General features: G+C 37.6%; 1 protein-coding gene across 6 annotated transcripts in view; it reads left to right on the plus strand.

The window, feature by feature from the left end:
- The window catches only part of LOC111875011 (uncharacterized protein CG43867), a 169,235-nt gene that overhangs the window by 119,037 nt on the left and 31,336 nt on the right, over positions 1-18,862 (plus strand). For all 6 annotated transcript variants that reach the window (XM_033755681.1, XM_033755682.1, XM_033755683.1 and 3 more), the window contains 11 exons: positions 1,241-1,369; positions 3,322-3,467; positions 4,879-5,030; positions 7,596-7,814; positions 9,004-9,266; positions 10,495-10,858; positions 12,362-12,630; positions 14,862-15,026; positions 15,430-15,591; positions 17,054-17,227; positions 17,370-17,475. In XM_033755681.1, the coding sequence (XP_033611572.1) occupies positions 1,241-1,369; positions 3,322-3,467; positions 4,879-5,030; positions 7,596-7,814; positions 9,004-9,266; positions 10,495-10,858; positions 12,362-12,630; positions 14,862-15,026; positions 15,430-15,591; positions 17,054-17,227; positions 17,370-17,475 (2,149 nt within the window). The remainder of the gene's footprint in view (positions 1-1,240; positions 1,370-3,321; positions 3,468-4,878; positions 5,031-7,595; positions 7,815-9,003; positions 9,267-10,494; positions 10,859-12,361; positions 12,631-14,861; positions 15,027-15,429; positions 15,592-17,053; positions 17,228-17,369; positions 17,476-18,862) is intronic.

Genomic DNA, 18,862 nt, shown 5'->3' on the forward strand with positions numbered 1-18,862 from the left:
TGTATGCCATACTTGTTACCAGAATTGGCTGTTTCAGTGTTTTGAATATCTTCCCAGTCAGTGACCACAGAAAATGTAATTTCTGACCCTGACAAGATACAGTAACCTCACCGAATATGTCTAAGAGAAAAATCTGTTGACTCAAGATTGTTTGTATCATTGAATTGTGTAGAAACACCAAATCATGATCCCTGTCCTCCTGTAGTGAACTTCTTGCAGAAAGTGAAAAGAAGATGCAGTGAACTGTGTACAAAGAAATACATTTTGTTTAGAATTCTTTTAGAAAGACTGGTGCATTATAAGGCCTTTGAATACTGTACAACTGTTTATGTCATTTCTAGGAATATGTTGCTGGATTTCAGGTTCTTACAGCAATAGCTATGGAGAGCTCTGTCTTCTGGAATGTAGTGCCATGTACCCTAATTGACATTAGCAGATATTTTGGAGGAATATACTCGCTTTGTCTTCAGGATTTAAGACCAAGCTAGGCAAGAAACCAGCAAGGAGCAGGTGGCAAGCTTTCATGGAGGCAGGTGCCCTATAAGGCCTTGAATGCTATACAGCTCTATAGGTTATTTGCTGAAAGTTGTTCAGAAGTCGGTCAGAGAAACTGGTGCTTCATAAGTCTTTGAGTACTATATAACTATTTATGTTATCTACTAAAAAAATGTTAACATATGATAGCATATGAAACTGTGTGGAATGTTCTGTCTTGTGGGATATAATGCCATGCAGTCTGGTGAAAGTCAACCAACTGCTTCATGATCCATGCTATTTTCTTGCTGGCTTAGTCTTTCACCCTGAAAATGGGGGCAATATGTTCCTCCAAAACACTGATCAACTTTCACTGGACTACACAGCATTATATCTCAGAAAAACAGACCTTTATGTAACTACTGCTTTGAGGACCTCAAATGAAATATGTAAAACAGTTGTTATTAATATTAAAATAATTCTATAATGTTCCTGCTTGCTAAAGCATAAATTTAAATATATTAAATCTATTAATATTTTAAATTCAGTTAATTTTAATATCATTAGTATCTTATTTCTTTTTCCATATGTAAGTGTTACATGCCCAACGTAGGTTTTCTTCATGTCCACAAGGCAGCAGAACACAGAACTACTACTTTAAAAGTAGCCTGTTGTATATATTGTGTATGTGCCCAAAAGATGGTAATTTACAAGATGTGGACATATAAGCAGTTTACTGTTGATCTAGATGCTTATATAATTTCAGCTTGAGGAGCAAAACCAACATCTGCGTGAACAGAATCAGAAGTGCAATGCACAACTCGAGCTGCTGAGAAACCATTTGGCACACAGTCAGCTGGTTGCTGGTGTAGTTAAAGACAGGTCAAGCACTGGAGTGAGTAGTAATACAGTTGTCCTTGTTATACAGTTTAGCTATAACAATTACATTGTAAGAGAATCTGATCAGATTGTTCTGATATATTAAGCCATACAAAAATAATGATAGTACAATGGGACAGTACCTCGGCTGTTTGTAGATGTGGAGAAAGCATATGACTCATTAAGGAGAGACATATTATGTAACATTCTGATTTCATTTGATACATCTATCCCTCCATGTTTATGAGTTAAATATCCCTGTTTTCTACTTATTTGTGGTTGAGTCTCCAACAATTCAGTATCGTGAACATCCTATGGAAAGTTTCCTGTGCAATTTTTCATACTTCATAAGTTTCTCAGCATCTAACTGATGTGTGCAATATCATGGTTTGTTTCAGTTCACAAAGTTTAGCTTGTGAGGTTGATCAGCGAACATATTTATATGGATGAACACTGATGATAATGTATGACTGCCCTTGTACACTTTGATATTTTTGTTGTCTGTTATGGTAGGTTTGATATTTGTGATGGGGTGCTTTGCCAGGGTATAAGACAGGAGTCTGAGGCTTTGAATGTGGTCAGTGGTGCAGATACAGTGGAAATTTAGGTGACAGTTGTTCAAAGATTGCAAAATAAAGACACAGCAACTCTATGTAGATGTTTCCATGTTTGGATATTTAATTTGGAGGTTGAATCCCTCCTTGCATCCTGACTGTTATATACCTAAGTCATTTGCACCAGTTCATTCCTTCACATTACATCACCTCCTTGTTACCACTTAAGTTTTACATATACATAATAGTAAGATTTTGGGGCTTGTCAGCTCTGTGCAACTGTGTCTTGGTGGTCTCACTGTCATTTCAAAATAAGATCAGTACTCAGCTGTTTGCTCTGACATGTGGTAGCATAGTTGTGTGAGGCACTATGCCGCAATCCAGAAAGTCATGGGTTCGAGTCCCAATGTGGTGAATTTTTTCTCTCCCCCCCCCAAATTTACCTAATCCTTCCAGCCACACCATAGCCCTGAGTTTGACTCAGCCTGTAACAGAAATGAGTACCAGGAATCTTCCTGGGAGTAATGGGCGGCCAGTGCATAAGGCTGACAACCTCACCACCATCTGTGAGCTGACTGTCTAAATGATGTGGGAGCCTTGACATCCCACAACCCTATAGGCCTTCACGGCCTGTTTCAGGGATAGCTTTATTCTTTGTTTTAACTCAGCTGATTGCCATTAGCCTCCAGTCATGCTATCTGTAAGTCCAGTTTTAATCAGTCTGTGATTTGAACCACGGGCTTCCAAACGGTATCTCCAGCAGATTAGGTACAAGCTTAAGTGATTATAATGTATCCTTTTGAAAACAGATAACAATGATAATTGTAGATGGATGTTACTATGTTAGCATAAGTCCAGTTTCCAGTGTAGCACAAAGGGCTAATGTTGCCTTTGTATAAACTGTATATTTGCATAAACAAGATACAGTGCAGTGACGTGGGATAAGCATTTAAATAGCTTTATGAAGAGGCTTCATTGAATATGTTCAGTCTTGTAATAAGCTAACTAAAAGATGCAATTTCAGGTTTCTTTTAAAATTTCATATTTCATTGTTGAATGTTCATTGCATTCATTGAGTGAAATCAGAATATTGATGTATTATGTTTTATTTAGGTATGCAACTTTTATTTTTATTTTTGTGTATATATATCTACCTGCAATATATCATTGAAGCAATTTCTTACCCTTTTCTAAACATGAACATGTATAGTTCCACTAGTAGCATTTTTCGAAAGGCTTGCTTTGTGCAGAACATGAAAGCCAGTATGGTCTCTATATAGATTGGAGTAAGAGCCTAATTGCATGAAACCTGCAAGTATAATTGGAATTGTGACCCTGAAACAGTATTGAAGCTGCTGAATGAAAACATAGTACTGACAAGAAAATGAAAATAATTTCAACAATGTTGATGCAGGGATCTTCGTCAAGGGCAAGTCTGAGTTTGGATGTTACAACCACCACCACTGCAAGTGATGACTCTTTAGCCATGCCTCTGCATGATCTGCCAGCACGACCGCTGTCATCAGCCACAGCACCAACTACAGGCAATTCTTCATTGAGGTAATACAAATTGAAGTTACTCTCTCTGTACATTGCACATTTCTTCCTTGACTGACTCCATGCATGGAGAATAAAATCAAATTGCAACCGTGTTACAGAACTAATAGAAAATAAGCATCTTATATCATTTAACCTTCATGATGTGTTGGAAATGTGGCAGGCACCCATCATAGCATCACATAATTCAACGTAATTCAAATACAGTTTTATTAGCTCTTAAGGGTGAAGGAATTTCTTTCAATTGCCAACTCTCTTCACATATTAACTTATTAACAATTTCATTTAATGGCCCTATTACAGGAAATAATATGGCTAGTGTTTTTAAGGAAACTAATATGTTTTTAATAAATATATGAACCTGACATTTGTTATATACTTTACAATTTTTGACAAAACATAATTCCTTATATTCTTTTTTAAGTGACATGCAAGTTGAGTTACTGACAGTAGTACTGTGCACCTGCTTACAGTGGACAATCAGCAAATCAAATACAGATAACAGGGTCAATAAAATGATATAGCAGTGGCTTGTTTGAGTTGTAAATTGCGCACCTCAAAAGTATTTCGCGCCATATAGTGTCACTTTCTTAGTCAAGACCAAATTATATAAGATTTTCTATAACTGTTCAGTATTATCTACCTTCATACATGGATCTGTACAGAGAGATACATTATAACTTACACAGTAGGACAGTTATCTTCATGATGTATCGTATACTATAACATAGTACATATATGATATCCCTGAGAATAATTTTCATGCATTACTTGACATATTAAACTTTACTTTAAAACTTCTGTAATACTGAAGTGTTCATGTACTTCAAAATACTCTTTAACAATAGATTTTTGTAGATATTACTAAATATAATTGTGTGTATAATGTGTATAATTGCATCTGTGCATATAATTCTAAAATGAATGTCATATCCTATGTAAGTGTAACACAGTTTAGCTTTCAGTATCATAAGGACTTGAATAAATACCATAAAAACTTTTCATGGTATATCCTGTACCTTGGGGTTATGTATGTGGATTCATAGTCAGTCTTTATAAAAGATGTAAGATTTCAGGTTTTCACAGCGGTGACTATGAAGAAAGCAGTCTTCTGGGATTTTTTATTTTTATTTTATTTTTCCTTGTACCCTGAAGATGGAGGCGATACGTTCCTACGAAACGTCGGTTAACACCACATCTACACGGTGCCACATCCCAGAAGACCGCTCTCTTTATAAAAGATGTTAAAGTATGAATGCCAGGAAGGGAAACATGCCTACTGAACCTTTTGGTATGTCTGCAGTATTTCTAGAATATGTTATAGTGATACATTTCCAACTTCAGCCCACTTTATGTGCTTACATTCATCACTGCTTTTTTTACTTTAATTGGTGAAAAATTATTTCTAAAATAGTGGAGGATCAGGAGTGATCGGAGTGGAGCCATCATGTGCAGAAGTGGAGCAAAGACGTCTACAGCAGCAACAGCAGGTGAATACTGAGATGGGGCACCGTGGCCTGCAGTCAGTCAGTGGCAGTGGAAATGTAACTGCACCTCATATTCCAGGTGAAGCCTGTTAATGAAAATGAAATAAATCTGAAGATATCATTCATAATGACCCAAAGTAGAATGCTATTCTGTTGTCTTCAGTAGTAGTTCGTTTATTTTCTCTCTTATCCACATAGGAATATTTCTTTTCTTTCTAGTTATCACTACAGCTATAGAATATGATGGTAGATCTTGTTGGTCATCAGAAGTTATTTTGAATAATTAGTAAGTACTTGATGTATTTGCCTCTAATTAAACCCATCTCTGGTATGGACTGTAACTTAGTTTAATTAAGATAACTTGTACCCTTACATTGATTAAGCTCCAGTAGTGGTGATGAATCTTTTGACTGAGTCATGGACAAAGCTATGTTTTAAGGAGGCACTTATGAATTCACATTGAAATGTGTGGACTAACATGAGCGTACGATTCATCTTAATATTAATGTCCATGGATACCACATCCAACCCTTTACCCTGTATGTACCATATTGTCATGTCATGGGGGTGTACGTGACTTATAGATGGGTTTTGGATTGGATGACTGGATTCTTTGCGCTTATACACTCAGCTGCTAACTAAAATTAATTATAGTGCTATTAATATTTCTACACTATACAGTTCACTGTTATATTAGTGTCCTCAGTCTTCGCTAGTTGTATCCTGGCAATGGATCTGTAACAGTCTCACTGTAACTGCAGCACACAGTATGAAGTCTTCTTTACACAGCCTAATTCCCTCAATATCATTTCTTCTCAATTATTCTGTCATCTCCAGACACTCACTCAATTCTAATTCTAGCAAATCAAAGTCAAAGTCACATTGCAACTGACAGTCAGTCAATCAGTAAGTCTTGGTGTAGAGCCCCATCTGAAGCTCATGACCAGACATTTATTACTGTTTGACAGTTACGGTCTTGTTTCTGTGGGGCGCCATCTCTGACGAGAGGACAGTTCTGTCTTTTGTATATGCTGCTGGCCCTTGCCAGCACACTCTTTCTCAGGTCCGAGTCCCTTAGTACCCACAACCATATTTTACTGTCTCATATTTGAGACTTCCCTTTTCCTCTCCTCCTACAACTTGCCGGGTGACTGTGGAGGGATTCGACCCTGCTTCCACACGGGTGTAATTCTAGCTGCCTGAGATCCTCATTATATAGCCTCAGGTGGCCCCCACAGAAAGCACCACTACCTATATTGTTGCATGTTGATTCACTGCTGCAGAGATTATTTACCACACCACTGTGGTGTTCATAGTAATGTGTTTACCAAGCTGTTGCCTAACAGTGAATTACGAGGGTCAGTCAAAAAGTTCCCGGAATGGTGGTACAGCACTCTAATGGTAGGACGTATGGCAACACTTACCTAATCACCTCCAAAGTAGGACCATTGTGCACGCACACACTTGCTCCATCGATCCTGCCATTGTTGGAAGCAGTGGTGGAAGGCTTCTTTTGGAATCTTCTGGAGCTCAGCCATCGCATTTAATTTGATGACCTCCATGGTTGGGAAACGTGTCCCCTTGAGGACTGTTTTCAGAGTAGGGAACAGCCAAAAGTCACTCGGAGTAGTGAGATCTGGAGAGTTCGGTGGTTGAGTGATGACAGGAATGTTTTTCTCAGTGAGGAATTGCTGCACAACATGTGATGTGTGGCTTTTTGCGTTAGCGTGATGCAGAAACCGCTGTCCTTGCCACTTGTTGTGCCACTTCCTCCAAACCGCATCACACAACCTCTGCTAAACTTGCACATAGAAATGACCAGTAACAGTACCAACTTCTTGCTCCAACTATGCGTTGGTCATTCTTCAATCACATCGAATCAGTTGTCGCACTTTCCAATCATTTCTTCAGTTCTGGATGTCGAAGGTCTCCCGCTGCGCTGGTCATCCCCTAACATCTCCTGCCCATTCTTAAACTGGGAAAACCAGTTGTAAACTGCGGATTTCTTTAGTGCAATATCACCGTAAACTTGCTGCAGGGCCAATGCATCTATGAAGATTTTCCCAATTTGCACGTGAACTTGATGTTCGCATGCTGCTCGAACTGCGACATTGTGCCAAATGACCAACACTCACGTCTAATTCAAACTGAACAGTAACAACACTGCACACTGAAACCTGTCCAGACCTGTTGCACCTGAGCTCCCACCACAACAGTGTGTGTGCGATCTTATTGTACATTCTCCATCTGCAGGGGAATTCTGGGAACTTTTTGACTGACCTACATATTCCAGCTTTCAGGTGTCATGTCACAATATATTTTGGGATATAGTTCAGTTGGATTCATATGGATTCTACAGTAGAAAGATGAGCAGTTGGGCACACTTTTCTTTGAGGAGTTTTATTTTCCTCTACCTGACATATCATGCAATCTATTATGTGTATCTGTCATTTCAAGTTATGTATTACATGTATTATAAATCTGAGGTTTGTTCATTGTTACAAAATTGTTCCTTACGTTTTGGGTGTACCACTGGCCTGAGTGAAATCAATCTAAAGAAGTTCACTTTAGTACAATTCTTGATATTTTGACTCTACTAAAGAAAAACATATTTTTGAACATATTTTTTGGTTTCCTTGTCCAGGGATGGACACGTCCAGCTCATTGCTTACCCGGGACTTGCAGGCTGCAGTGGAGAGTCTTGCACTACTTCCATCTTCATCCCTGCCTTGCAGTGCAGTTTCTGGTGGGGGCGATGAGACCACACATGACTATGCGGAGATTTACACACCCAGCCATGAGAGGATTCCCTGGCTGGGTGCAAGTGGTGCTTCATTATCAAATCATCGAGATATATCTCAAGGTGATGCATTATTTGTCAGTATAGAATCTGTAATAAAGTCTTTGTTTTATACTACCTCACATGTAAGATCTGAAACTTCCACAGTGGATAAAGCTAATAAAATCTTCTTGGGCTGTCAGCCATGTCGTTTGGTTAAAAGTTAGTGATGACCATCCCTGAAACATTGGTAATATTTAACCAACTGACATGGCTGATAGCCCAAGAAGATTTTATCAGCTTTAGCCACTGTGAAAACTTCCTGTGATCAAAACTGAGCATGAGCCAATAGATTGCTAGTGGGTGGAGTCATAAGTTTGTTTGTCCTAGTCCTGTCTCTGGATTGGTTCATCTTGGTACTGCTTTATCATATTAATCACTGGGTAGCAGGACTGACTGAGATTGAAATCCATGTGCTTGTTGAAATTTCTGGAGTGCATCCTGATCTCAATGGCGTCCCTTATTAAAAAGTGCATGTAGTTTGGTGCTTTATCCAGTATGGTAGTACTGTTGAATTCAATGTTGTGGCCCATTTCAAATTATGTTATGTTGTGTTGTGTCATGTTGTGTCATATCATGTTTTATGTGTTACGTCATGTCATGTTATATTATGAATGGTGAATAAAAATCTAGCAGTAAATTCTTTAGAAATATGTTTGTATCCAGACTATATTCTAAGGATGTATAATTTTCAAGGTATGCTAAAGTTGCTAGATGTCTGATGGCTCAGAAATTAATGAATTGTGTTTATGTTATCTGCATTTCTCTTTGTTCACAAATACAAGATGACCTAATCTTTTTAATGAAAATAAAAGCAAAGAACATTTCATCTCATATTAAGTTAGGCCCCATTAATAAATGCAATTGTTGACGTTCTGTGCAGGCACACAGTAGCATAGTTAGTTGAGGTCCTATGCTACAAGATGGAAGGTCATGGTTTTGGTTCCTGATGAGGTCATTGGTTTTTTCACTTTGCTTAATCCTACCATCTGTACTTTGGCCCTGGGGTTGACTCAACCTCTAACAGAAATGAGTATCAGCAATCTTCCTGGTGGTTGAAGCGCTGCCAGCGCATAAGGCTGACAACCTTACTGCCATGCGTGAGCCAGTTGTCTAGAAGATGTGAGAGCCTTGATATCTCACAGCCTGTCACAGAGATAGCTGTACTTTACCTACATTCTGTTCAAAAGTTCATAAGATGATTTTACTGCAGGTGGCAGTACAAGCAGCACCAATAGTGGAGGTTCACTGTCACTGGAATGTGCTGGAAAGCCTCCCACTCCTCCACTTCACCGCTTCCCTTCTTGGGAATCCCGAATCTATCAGGTGGCAGCAGACGGGCTGCAGGTGGTTCCAGTGGGCTCTCAGATTGGTACTGCAGACACAACAAACAATAATTTAAAGCAGCCATCAGGTTCTTGTTCAGCCCAAGGCTATTGTGACATCAGTGTTCCTGTTTATGCTACTGTCAAAGGGGTATGAAGCTATATTCCAAAGAATGTGTTTTATTGGAATAATGTGTAATTCACAGTTGTTATGTAGTCACTGGTTCTGTGCATTGTGTGCTCTCTGTTTGAGTGCATAAAGGGGACACATAGTGGGGAGGTCATATGTGTCTACCTTTTCATTCATGTAGTTCAATCCCCAAACCACTTATTGAAGGTTGTTGAAAATTTTCAGGTGAATTTCATTTTGATATGTATTCTTCTGCTGTAATACCCTACAAAAAGTTCAAATTGGTCTTTATCAAATTTTCTGTAATGATGTGTTTTATAAAAAATGACTGGGTACTTGATGAAAGATTTGTAACACAGTAATTAGCATCTTTCTGCTCTTAATGAACATTATCAGCAAGACAACTTACGGCTGTATTCTCTTTAGTTTTACTTTTCTTGATTAGCTGTGTCAACGTTGGTTCTACCATAAGTGAACAGAATGAAGAGATGGTCAGACCAGATGTAGAGCCAGAATGGACCAATAGGATCCAAATCTCTATAGTTTGACAAGTAAGGAATGCAGAGTTGTAACAAGTGCCGTCAGAAACTATTTTGATCCAGTTCAACCAATTCAAAATCTCATAATAGTATTTCCCTAATGTTCAGTATTACATTTCATCTTACAAAAATGAGTTGTAATTAAAAGAACATTTTTCATATTTTAAGATTATATGTTACCAACTTTGAGGTTATAACAAAGGAAAGATATGAAAATACTTAGATGAGAAGAAAATTAAAAACAGCACAGCATACAAGACTGAGGGTACAGTAGACTGAACATGTTAAAGTACAATAAGCGATAAGCACAAGAGGCAATGTAATGTGAGTAAATTATAAGAGTAATACACACAGTCTCAAAATGCAATCATCTAGTAACAGTATGTAGGTTGGCACTAAACTGAACTCTTCATGAGAAACAAATAGTGGAAAATATAGCTTTGTTCATGTTCTTTAGTCCATAACAAGTAGCAGTTGATTCACTGTCTAAAATATGCTTCATATAAGCTGTTAGCATTTAATGAACATCAATGTTTCTTTGTTATTTTTCAAACATGTTCTTGGTTCCTGTGAACATGAGTTCATATAGTGTGAAAAAATGTTTTCTTATATTTAGTTTCACTTAATCTGAAACTGTGTAAAGTATGTGACATGATGTGACATGAATGAGAAAAGTAAATATGCATGAGGTGTTTGTTCTTCCTTTACAGCGAGCAAGTCAGATCCGGTCCATGCCATTTACTGGTGACTCAAGTGATGACTCAAGTGATGGGGAAGGAGCAATAACAGCTGTGGGTGAACATAACAATCATGGTGGTGAGAGCAATGTATCAGCTGTGCACCATCATCACCATCATCACCACCATCACCATCCTGGAAGCACAGCTGCCAATACACCTGCATCAGGAAATGTTACCAACACTCGTTCTACAAACAGCAGCAGTGACAACACTGATACCTCCCTGTCAACTGGTGGTTCAGGGTCTAGTCCCAGCAAAAGTATGAAGACAACGTCCAGCCTATCTCCAGCAAAACGTAGTTCTTCAGGCTCCCCTTCTAAATCTATGAAGAGGGGTATTTGTTTTCTTAATTTTCATCAGTCATGATTAAATATCTTTGACATACCTTGTCCTTTCTCAAGTAAAGGAGTGTCCTCTCCTCTCAACACATACATATACAAAGAAAATTAAAAAACATAGTCAGTACTTCATCCTTTAATATCTGCAAGGATTGTGATAAGTGTTAGTCATTGCCAATAATAGAAGAATATTGTCATATCCATTGCCAAGGAGATGCCTTTACCAAGCCATTTCCTAGCAATGAACATCTCTTCTGGCTCCACAATTCTGGCTTTGAGCTCTCATGTTACATTATGCGTCCAAAATCTTTCACCTGTCAATCTGCTACATCACCTGCAAAAACTCTCTCATAAAAACTGAAGTGAACGCATGTTTTTTTGACTGTATATTGGGTTTCTGTAAGAGTTTTTCTCATGCAGTCAACAAATTCATGTAACCAGTGGGCCCCATTTCCCATACAAGCTGGACAATAGGGAGCTTACTGTACATGTTAGGAGTCTTAATAATGATCTTAATCTGTAAATGAGCGGAACTTAATTTGTGACAAAAATTTGGCGTCATGCACTCTAGATAATAAAATTTACAAAATAACCACTTCATTGAATAACTATGGCATTTTGCTACAAGAGTGAGAGTTGACTCAAAACGTATGCAGACAAATATGGGGATAAACAAAAGTTATATTTTAATGGATTACCTATATTAACATAAACAAAATTATGTCAGATTTGACGTTTTCACAGCGGTGACGATAATGAATGCCATCTTCTGGGATGTAGTGCCATGTAGATCTTGTGTGAACCGACGTTATGGAGGAACTTATCACTTCCATCTTCATAGTAGGAAAATCCATAAGGAAGGAACCAGTGTGAGTAGGTGGCTCAGTCTGCAGATTTTTCTACCCTGAAGATGGAGGCGATACGATACTCCGAAACGTCGATTGATACAATATCTACACAGCGCCACATCCTAGAAGACAGCATTCCTCATAAACAAAATTGTTTCATTTTCAATATATTAAACACTTTCTTGTCTTTTAAATTTCAACATTATTGCTGCCTATGCCTTCTCACTCAAAAGACATGAAATTATTTATTATTTAGCAAATTAACTTCCAGTGAGAATATTATAGGTCACCTTAATATTTAATGTATATCCATTCAATTAAACTTAAAAAATTATAGTAATTATTACTAAATGTAAATATCCATCCATTAAATATACATTTTCTCATCTTCTTTACTGTAAACAATTTGAAGCTGTCACTCATCACAAATGTCTCTTCTTTCCAGTTGGATGAATGTAGTAAACACCTAGAACATTCTTCAGATTTATTCATTTATCTCATAATGTAATCCATTTTGTTACAAGTGTGACATTATCTAATATGTTAGAACACACTATAGACAGAGTTCAGTAATAGTAGATGTTCACTACATTTATACTGTGTTATGAATTTGAAATGTACTTAATGTTGTCATTTCATGTTGTGTGACAGATACATCCTTTGAGTCAGGAATGTCTGATGACTACGCTGTTCCACCTGATGCTCTATCTTGCTGTGGAGCTGACACTACTAGTATTGAGTCATCAATGCCATCATTATTGATGCGTGTATCATCATACCTGGATAGCCCCAACAAAAGAGTTCCTGGGGAATCTCTAGAAAAAGCTGGCCATTTAGCTAAACTTGGTGGGAAGTTAAAGACATGGAGGAAGCGTTGGTTTGTGCTCAGAAATGGAGTGCTCACTTACTGGAAGTCACAGGTTTGTTTTTCTAATGTGGTGAATAAAATCTTACTAATTTGAAAGATCAAATCCCCACTTTCATCTTGCACATCTCTCATCAGTCATCCTTTAATTTACATTTGTAATCATTTACTATTCACACTGATCTTCCCTGATCATCTTAAGTTTTCAGTGGTAAGACCACTGTACGAAAAAAGCGAACAAAACTAATATATCAAACTACAGGCCGATTTCACTATTAACTACTTTCTCTAGAGTATCTGAGAAAGTTATTCACAGTAGGTTAAGCTATTATTTGGAGACTTATAATATAGTAGTCCCAGAACAGTTTTACTACAAGAAAGGACTATCCACTGAAAATGCAGCCTGTAACCTAGCAGACAGTGTATTAAAATATGTTATTCAAAAAATGCCTGTTGTTGGAATATTCTATGATTTGGCAAAAGCTTTTGACTGTGTAAATCATGAAATGTTATTAACTAAATTACTTTTTTGGGGGGGGGGCATTCAAAGAACAACAGCAAGTTTGTTCATATCTACCTAACAGATAGAAAACAAAAGGCTGAAATAAAATTGTCAAATTTAACCCAGAATACCTACACAGACTGGGGAAGAATAAAATATGGAGTTCTCAAGGGGTCAATTTCAGGGTCTTTGCTTTTCATAATGTATATAAATGACCTGCCTCCTACACCAAACACCTCATCAATCATCAAATTTCCCTCTCAGATGAGTAAATTGTTTTCTGCAAACAAGCTGTTCCTGACTCTAAGTAAATAAATGTAATAAAATTTGTAATAAAAAACTCACCACAATATCCATTAAACATTGGATATAATGCTAAATATTGTCACATGTTAGAACGTGACTGTAAATGGGGTTTGGATTGTTAGTTGGATTTATTGAACATTTACAGAATGTAACTACACATAAATGTAGCGCTATTGCTAATTCACACACTGCAGTTCACTACAGTACGAACTAAGTCTTCTCAGTCTGCTATCTCTTCACCAGTCATTGCCTGGTAACAGTTTCCAGTGACAGATATTCTACTTACTATGGATTCCCAAACTATCCCTGTGCCTCAGTTACCAGCTTCTGATAGCAACAGCTCACGACTGAACTGCAGCAGTCCCCTGGCTGCTCACCAGCAAACTCACTTCACTCCACTGTACTCAACTGCACTGCACTCACTAACTGAAGTGAACTCAGTCAATTGAATAGTATAGCCTCAGAGCTGACCCCCAGAGAATGCTGCTTGCAACACCTCTTCTATTGTTGTGTGATGTCACCGCATACATGACGCATTCCTCTGCTGATATGTATGGGCCATTACTTAGCAACAGATCTGCATGCCACAATATACAGAAGAGCCAGTAAACACAACATTTCTTGGCTTACAAATTGATAATCATTTAGACTGGAAAAACCATATCAATCAGTTTGTTCTAAAGCTAAGTGGAGCATGTTATGCAGTTAGATCTGTGTTGCGTATCAGTAGCACTGACACTCTCAATTCAATTTATTTTGTTTGCTTTCACACTTTAATGAAATATAGAATACTTTTCTGGGGTAATTCATGTGACAGCAAATAAGTATTTACATTGCAAAAGAAAACTGTTAGAAACATGATGGGTATCAAATCACGTAATTCTTATAGAGAACTATTTAAGAGACTAGAGATCTTAATTCTTCCATGTGGATATGTATTTTCATTAATAAACTTCATTACAAATAATGAACATTTTCAGACCAATGAAGATGTACACAGTGTTAACGCAAGATACAAGCACTATCTTCATAAACCAATTGCTATCCATTCATGCTTTCAGAAAAGAGCGTATTAAGCTGGGATCAAAATTTTCAGTAATGTATGTGATCACAAAAGTCTTATGAATGAAAAGTACAATTTAAAATAGCACTAAAACAATATTTAAACACACACTCATTCTGTTCTGTTGATGAATACCTATGATCTAAAAAATTACTCATCTGTTTGAAAGATCTGTAAATAGTATAAGGTAACAGTATGGATATATGTATGTGTATGTATTTTTTAATAGCCTTATGTGTAACCACTGTGTTTGCTTGCATTTTCTCATGTGAAAATTTAAGTTGTACTTATGTGTTTGTATTTATATGACATATTCCACATCCTGCAATCGTTTTGACTAACTTTGAAACGAGGGAATGCAATGTAATATAAAGAAAAACAGAGTTCTGAAGAGAAATCTTGTTTATGATTACAGAATGACATAAATCGAAAGCCACAAGGACAGATAGTCCTGGATGAGATCTGTCGCATTACACGCGCTGATGGTGCTGCTACTTTTGAGATTTCCACTGGGAAAAAGACTTACTACCTCACTGCAGATTCCATTGCAACTATGGAGGACTGGATTCGTGTTCTTCAGGTTAGTGGTCTTCAGACAGGTGACTTATGAGCAGAATATATATTGTATGACTTCAGCTACAGTGAAATTTGAGTTCAGTATGCTCACATCTAGTGAATTTCCATATTTAGTGAATACTCACACTGTGTAGTGTCAAATGGTAGGATGGTGATAATTGATGAATGGGAAGGGATGTGTAAGGAAGTAATCATACTCGTAGCCTAATCGAAGTACTTTCCTGGCATTTGCCAGGAGGAACTGAGGAAAACCGTGAAATACTTCACTCACAGTAGCTGGTTGCCTGGCTTATATTTGAACAGAACACCTTCTAAATTAAAGTCTGGAGCATTTCTGCTACACTAGCATGCTTGGTCTGACATTGGTGGTAACATGAATAGGGAAACTGAAATTTGATATTTTACAGAATGTTCAGCGGAGAAATGCAACGAAGCTGCTGCTTAGCAAAGAAGATAACAAACCAACTTTACAGGGCTGGCTGACAAAAGTGAAGAATGGTCATGCCAAGAAATGCTGGTGTGTGCTTATTGGCAAGATGTTTCTTTACTTCAAAAACCCTGGAGATGCAGTGAGTATGCACAAAATAAGGTGTTCAATTAATAAGTGGTTAAAAGGTAACTTGAAATGAATGTACACACATAAAATTTGATTCTATAATTGACCAAACAGTAGAGTGGGTCCTTGCTTCACATCTTCACATTTCTCTGGCAACATGAACATATATTCATGATTTAATACAGTTTATTTTAATAAAACTAGGATGAAGAACTGGTACTCTTCCTCAGTACTGTTTCAGTAATTTATGGAGCCCATATCCCTAAATAAAACTGCATGGCTTTTATCTTCAGGATAATAAAGGTCTATATAGTAGGGGCCAAAATGTGAAATGTTGATCTTGTCAAACCCAGCTTTACTGATCAGATGGATTTCATTGTCATTTAGGATTCAGCAACCAACAGTGGTCTTTGAAATAACAGATTAATTTTTTTTTGTAAGGTACTATAGTTGAGGTCAGTCTTAAATGAGAAAGTATGTGCAGTGTCTTTGAACTAATGTTCTTCAATTATTGATGGTATTGAAAGGATAAAAAAGTGGTAAATAAATGATACTGTAATGATAGTTTCTAAAATTTATGAATAATTGAATAAATGCTTTTTTGTAAGATTTGAGGCTTTCACGGCGGTGACTATGAAGAAAGCAGTCTTCTGGGATTTGGCACCATGTATATGTGGTGTTAATCGACGTTTCGGAGGAACGTATCGCCTCCATCTTCAGACTGCTTTTACCGGTTCTCACGGTCTCTTAGCTTGCAGATTTCTTATATTTTTCCTTCTACCCTGAAGATGAAGGCGATACGTTCCTCCGAAATGTCGGTTAACACCACATATACACGGTGCCAAATCCCAGAAGACTGCTTTCTTCAAATGCTTTTTTATTTGAAAATATATTTTATTGCAGAATTAATCTATTACATTTGATTTTCAAAAGTAACCTTAAGAAATATTAAACAGAGCTCAAATTTAAGAGCCACAGTAAACCATTGTCCTTTATAGGCCCATACATTTCATTTGGAATATCTGTGGTAGTATACTCAGAAGGATGAAAATTTGGCTACATGCAAATCAGAGCATGGTTGAGTGTAGCATATAGTGAAGGAATAATGTGCTGTTTGTCCATTGCTCATTAGCACTTGCCAACTAAGTCCTTAGAGCAGAGTGCTTCTTGAGAAGATAATAGTCACTCAGCTGCTGAAGAAGCTCTTCACTTTTTACGTAATTCGAAGGTTCAATTCCATGCATGTGTGAGGCCCTGTGCGACTTTGTAGTATTCCTGTTTTTAACAGTGAACCATCCTCCAAGCTGTAAGTCCACCCATTATTAGCTGTCCTTGACTGCTTATCCAGTAGATTTGCAGCTACCCTGCAAGAGGCAGTCTGCTCCACCATCACTCAGAGAATACCTTGCTATACCACAGTGATGAGGAACTCACTTAACATTACCTCGCAGCTATGCTATCATCCCTCATTTCAGAACCCCGTTGGTCAAATCAACATGCGAGATGCTCGTGTAGAGGAGGTTGATCATGTGTCTGACTCTGACAGTGAAGATCGGGAAGGGGATGGTCACAGCACAGAGCTTACTATTGGCATCTTTCCAACTCACCAGGGACCCACATACTTGCTCATGCCAAGCAAGCAAGAGAAGGTACAGTAATGTTCCTTAGCGAAGACTGGAATGAGGTACATACTGCAGTAAAAGCCATGTAGAATTGGTGGGAGTAAATGAGGATTGGACAGTGTATTTGTTGCATTCATGAAGGCTGATATGCCAGTTTTCCTTATTTCAGGATTCCTGGATGTATCATTTAACTGTTGTATCTGGAGGAGGGCCAAATGCTGGAACACAGTATGAGCAGCTTGTTCAGAAATTAATGGAAACTGATGGTGATCCAAGTGAGTTGGTACCAATATCTTGAATTCAGAATGTCACTGTTACAGAGCATTTCCACAACCTTCCTATTTTAATAAAAACTTTTCTAGGTTAGAGATAATTAATAATGTCACATGTTAATGACTAGACATAGGGTTTGGATTTGGATTTGGATTTATTGCACTGTCACTAATTCATATATGTAACTTCTACAGAACACACTAAGTCTTCTCAGTTTGTCCTCACTAGCCATTGCTCAGTCATGATTCCCTACAATTTAAATTCCTCATTTTCCATGTTCGCTGACTCATAACCAGGGCCCGGATTTTGATGACCTGAAAATATTTAAAAAATGACCGAAAAAATAAAGAAAAGTGACCTAAAATATGACCCAAAAATGTAATAAGTCAGAATATCTACTAATTATTTTAAAATGTATTTTTAATCTTTATTAACACTGAACTCATCTTTACTCTTTTAAGTTCATCCTCGTTTTTATGTTGAAAATTAAGCAATATTGATTGAATTTGAAGCTAAATATTTTAATACGATTTTTTCTATCGTGTTAGAACGCTTATCAAATGTACATATATGGTATGTATTCCAACATTTAAGTCTTACCTCATTCAGCGTTGCAATAGATGACAGTCAACATGCAGATATTCTCGAAAGTGAGAGAGCGCCTATTGTCCGACAGCACATTCTTGTACTTGGAGAAACTCCTTTCCACATATGCAGACACAATGGGAGCATACTTGAAGTGTACCAAATCACTAGCAGTAAGTTCTTCTTCAATACCGAAAGCGCTGAAGGACTCTCCTGACAGAATTCGAGGAATGCTGCATAATATTTCATAACCTGAGTTTTTATCCAGAACACTTTCAATTTTTCTTGACACCGTTTTACCAATGTCCCCTGACACTTTCTCCAAATCACTGGCTTTTTTTTTCACCAGAGCAAGCGAATCTTCTAGCATTGCTCCTTTCTCCTGCAAGCATTGGATTCCTTCTGTCAAGGAACTGAAATTTGACTTTATGAAGGCCAGCTGTCTTTCCATTTCAATGCACGAGAACTGTTCCTGAGCAGCTTCAGTTGCTCTTGCATCCTCCATCTTCATTGAATCTACAATGTTTTTCACTACCTGAAAATGATCGCAATAGTAAATTGCAGCATCAATCCACGTTCCCCACCTTGTTCCCACATGTTCCGGGGGCAGTGGAACACCAGGAGCCATAGACTTGAAATGCATTTTATGAGCTGGAGCCTTGACGAAAATCTTCTTCATCCTCAACATGAGAGCATCTATTTGAAGAAATTTTGATCTCACTTCCTCCGTCACTCTATGCAGTGCATGAGCTAGGCAAGTAACGTGCACTCATTTCATATAAAACAACTTTATTGACTTGCCTG

The sequence above is a fragment of the Cryptotermes secundus genome, unplaced genomic scaffold, assembly GCF_002891405.2.
Source record: "Cryptotermes secundus unplaced genomic scaffold, Csec_1.0 scaffold973, whole genome shotgun sequence".
NCBI classification, from domain to species: Eukaryota; Metazoa; Arthropoda; class Insecta; order Blattodea; family Kalotermitidae; genus Cryptotermes; species Cryptotermes secundus.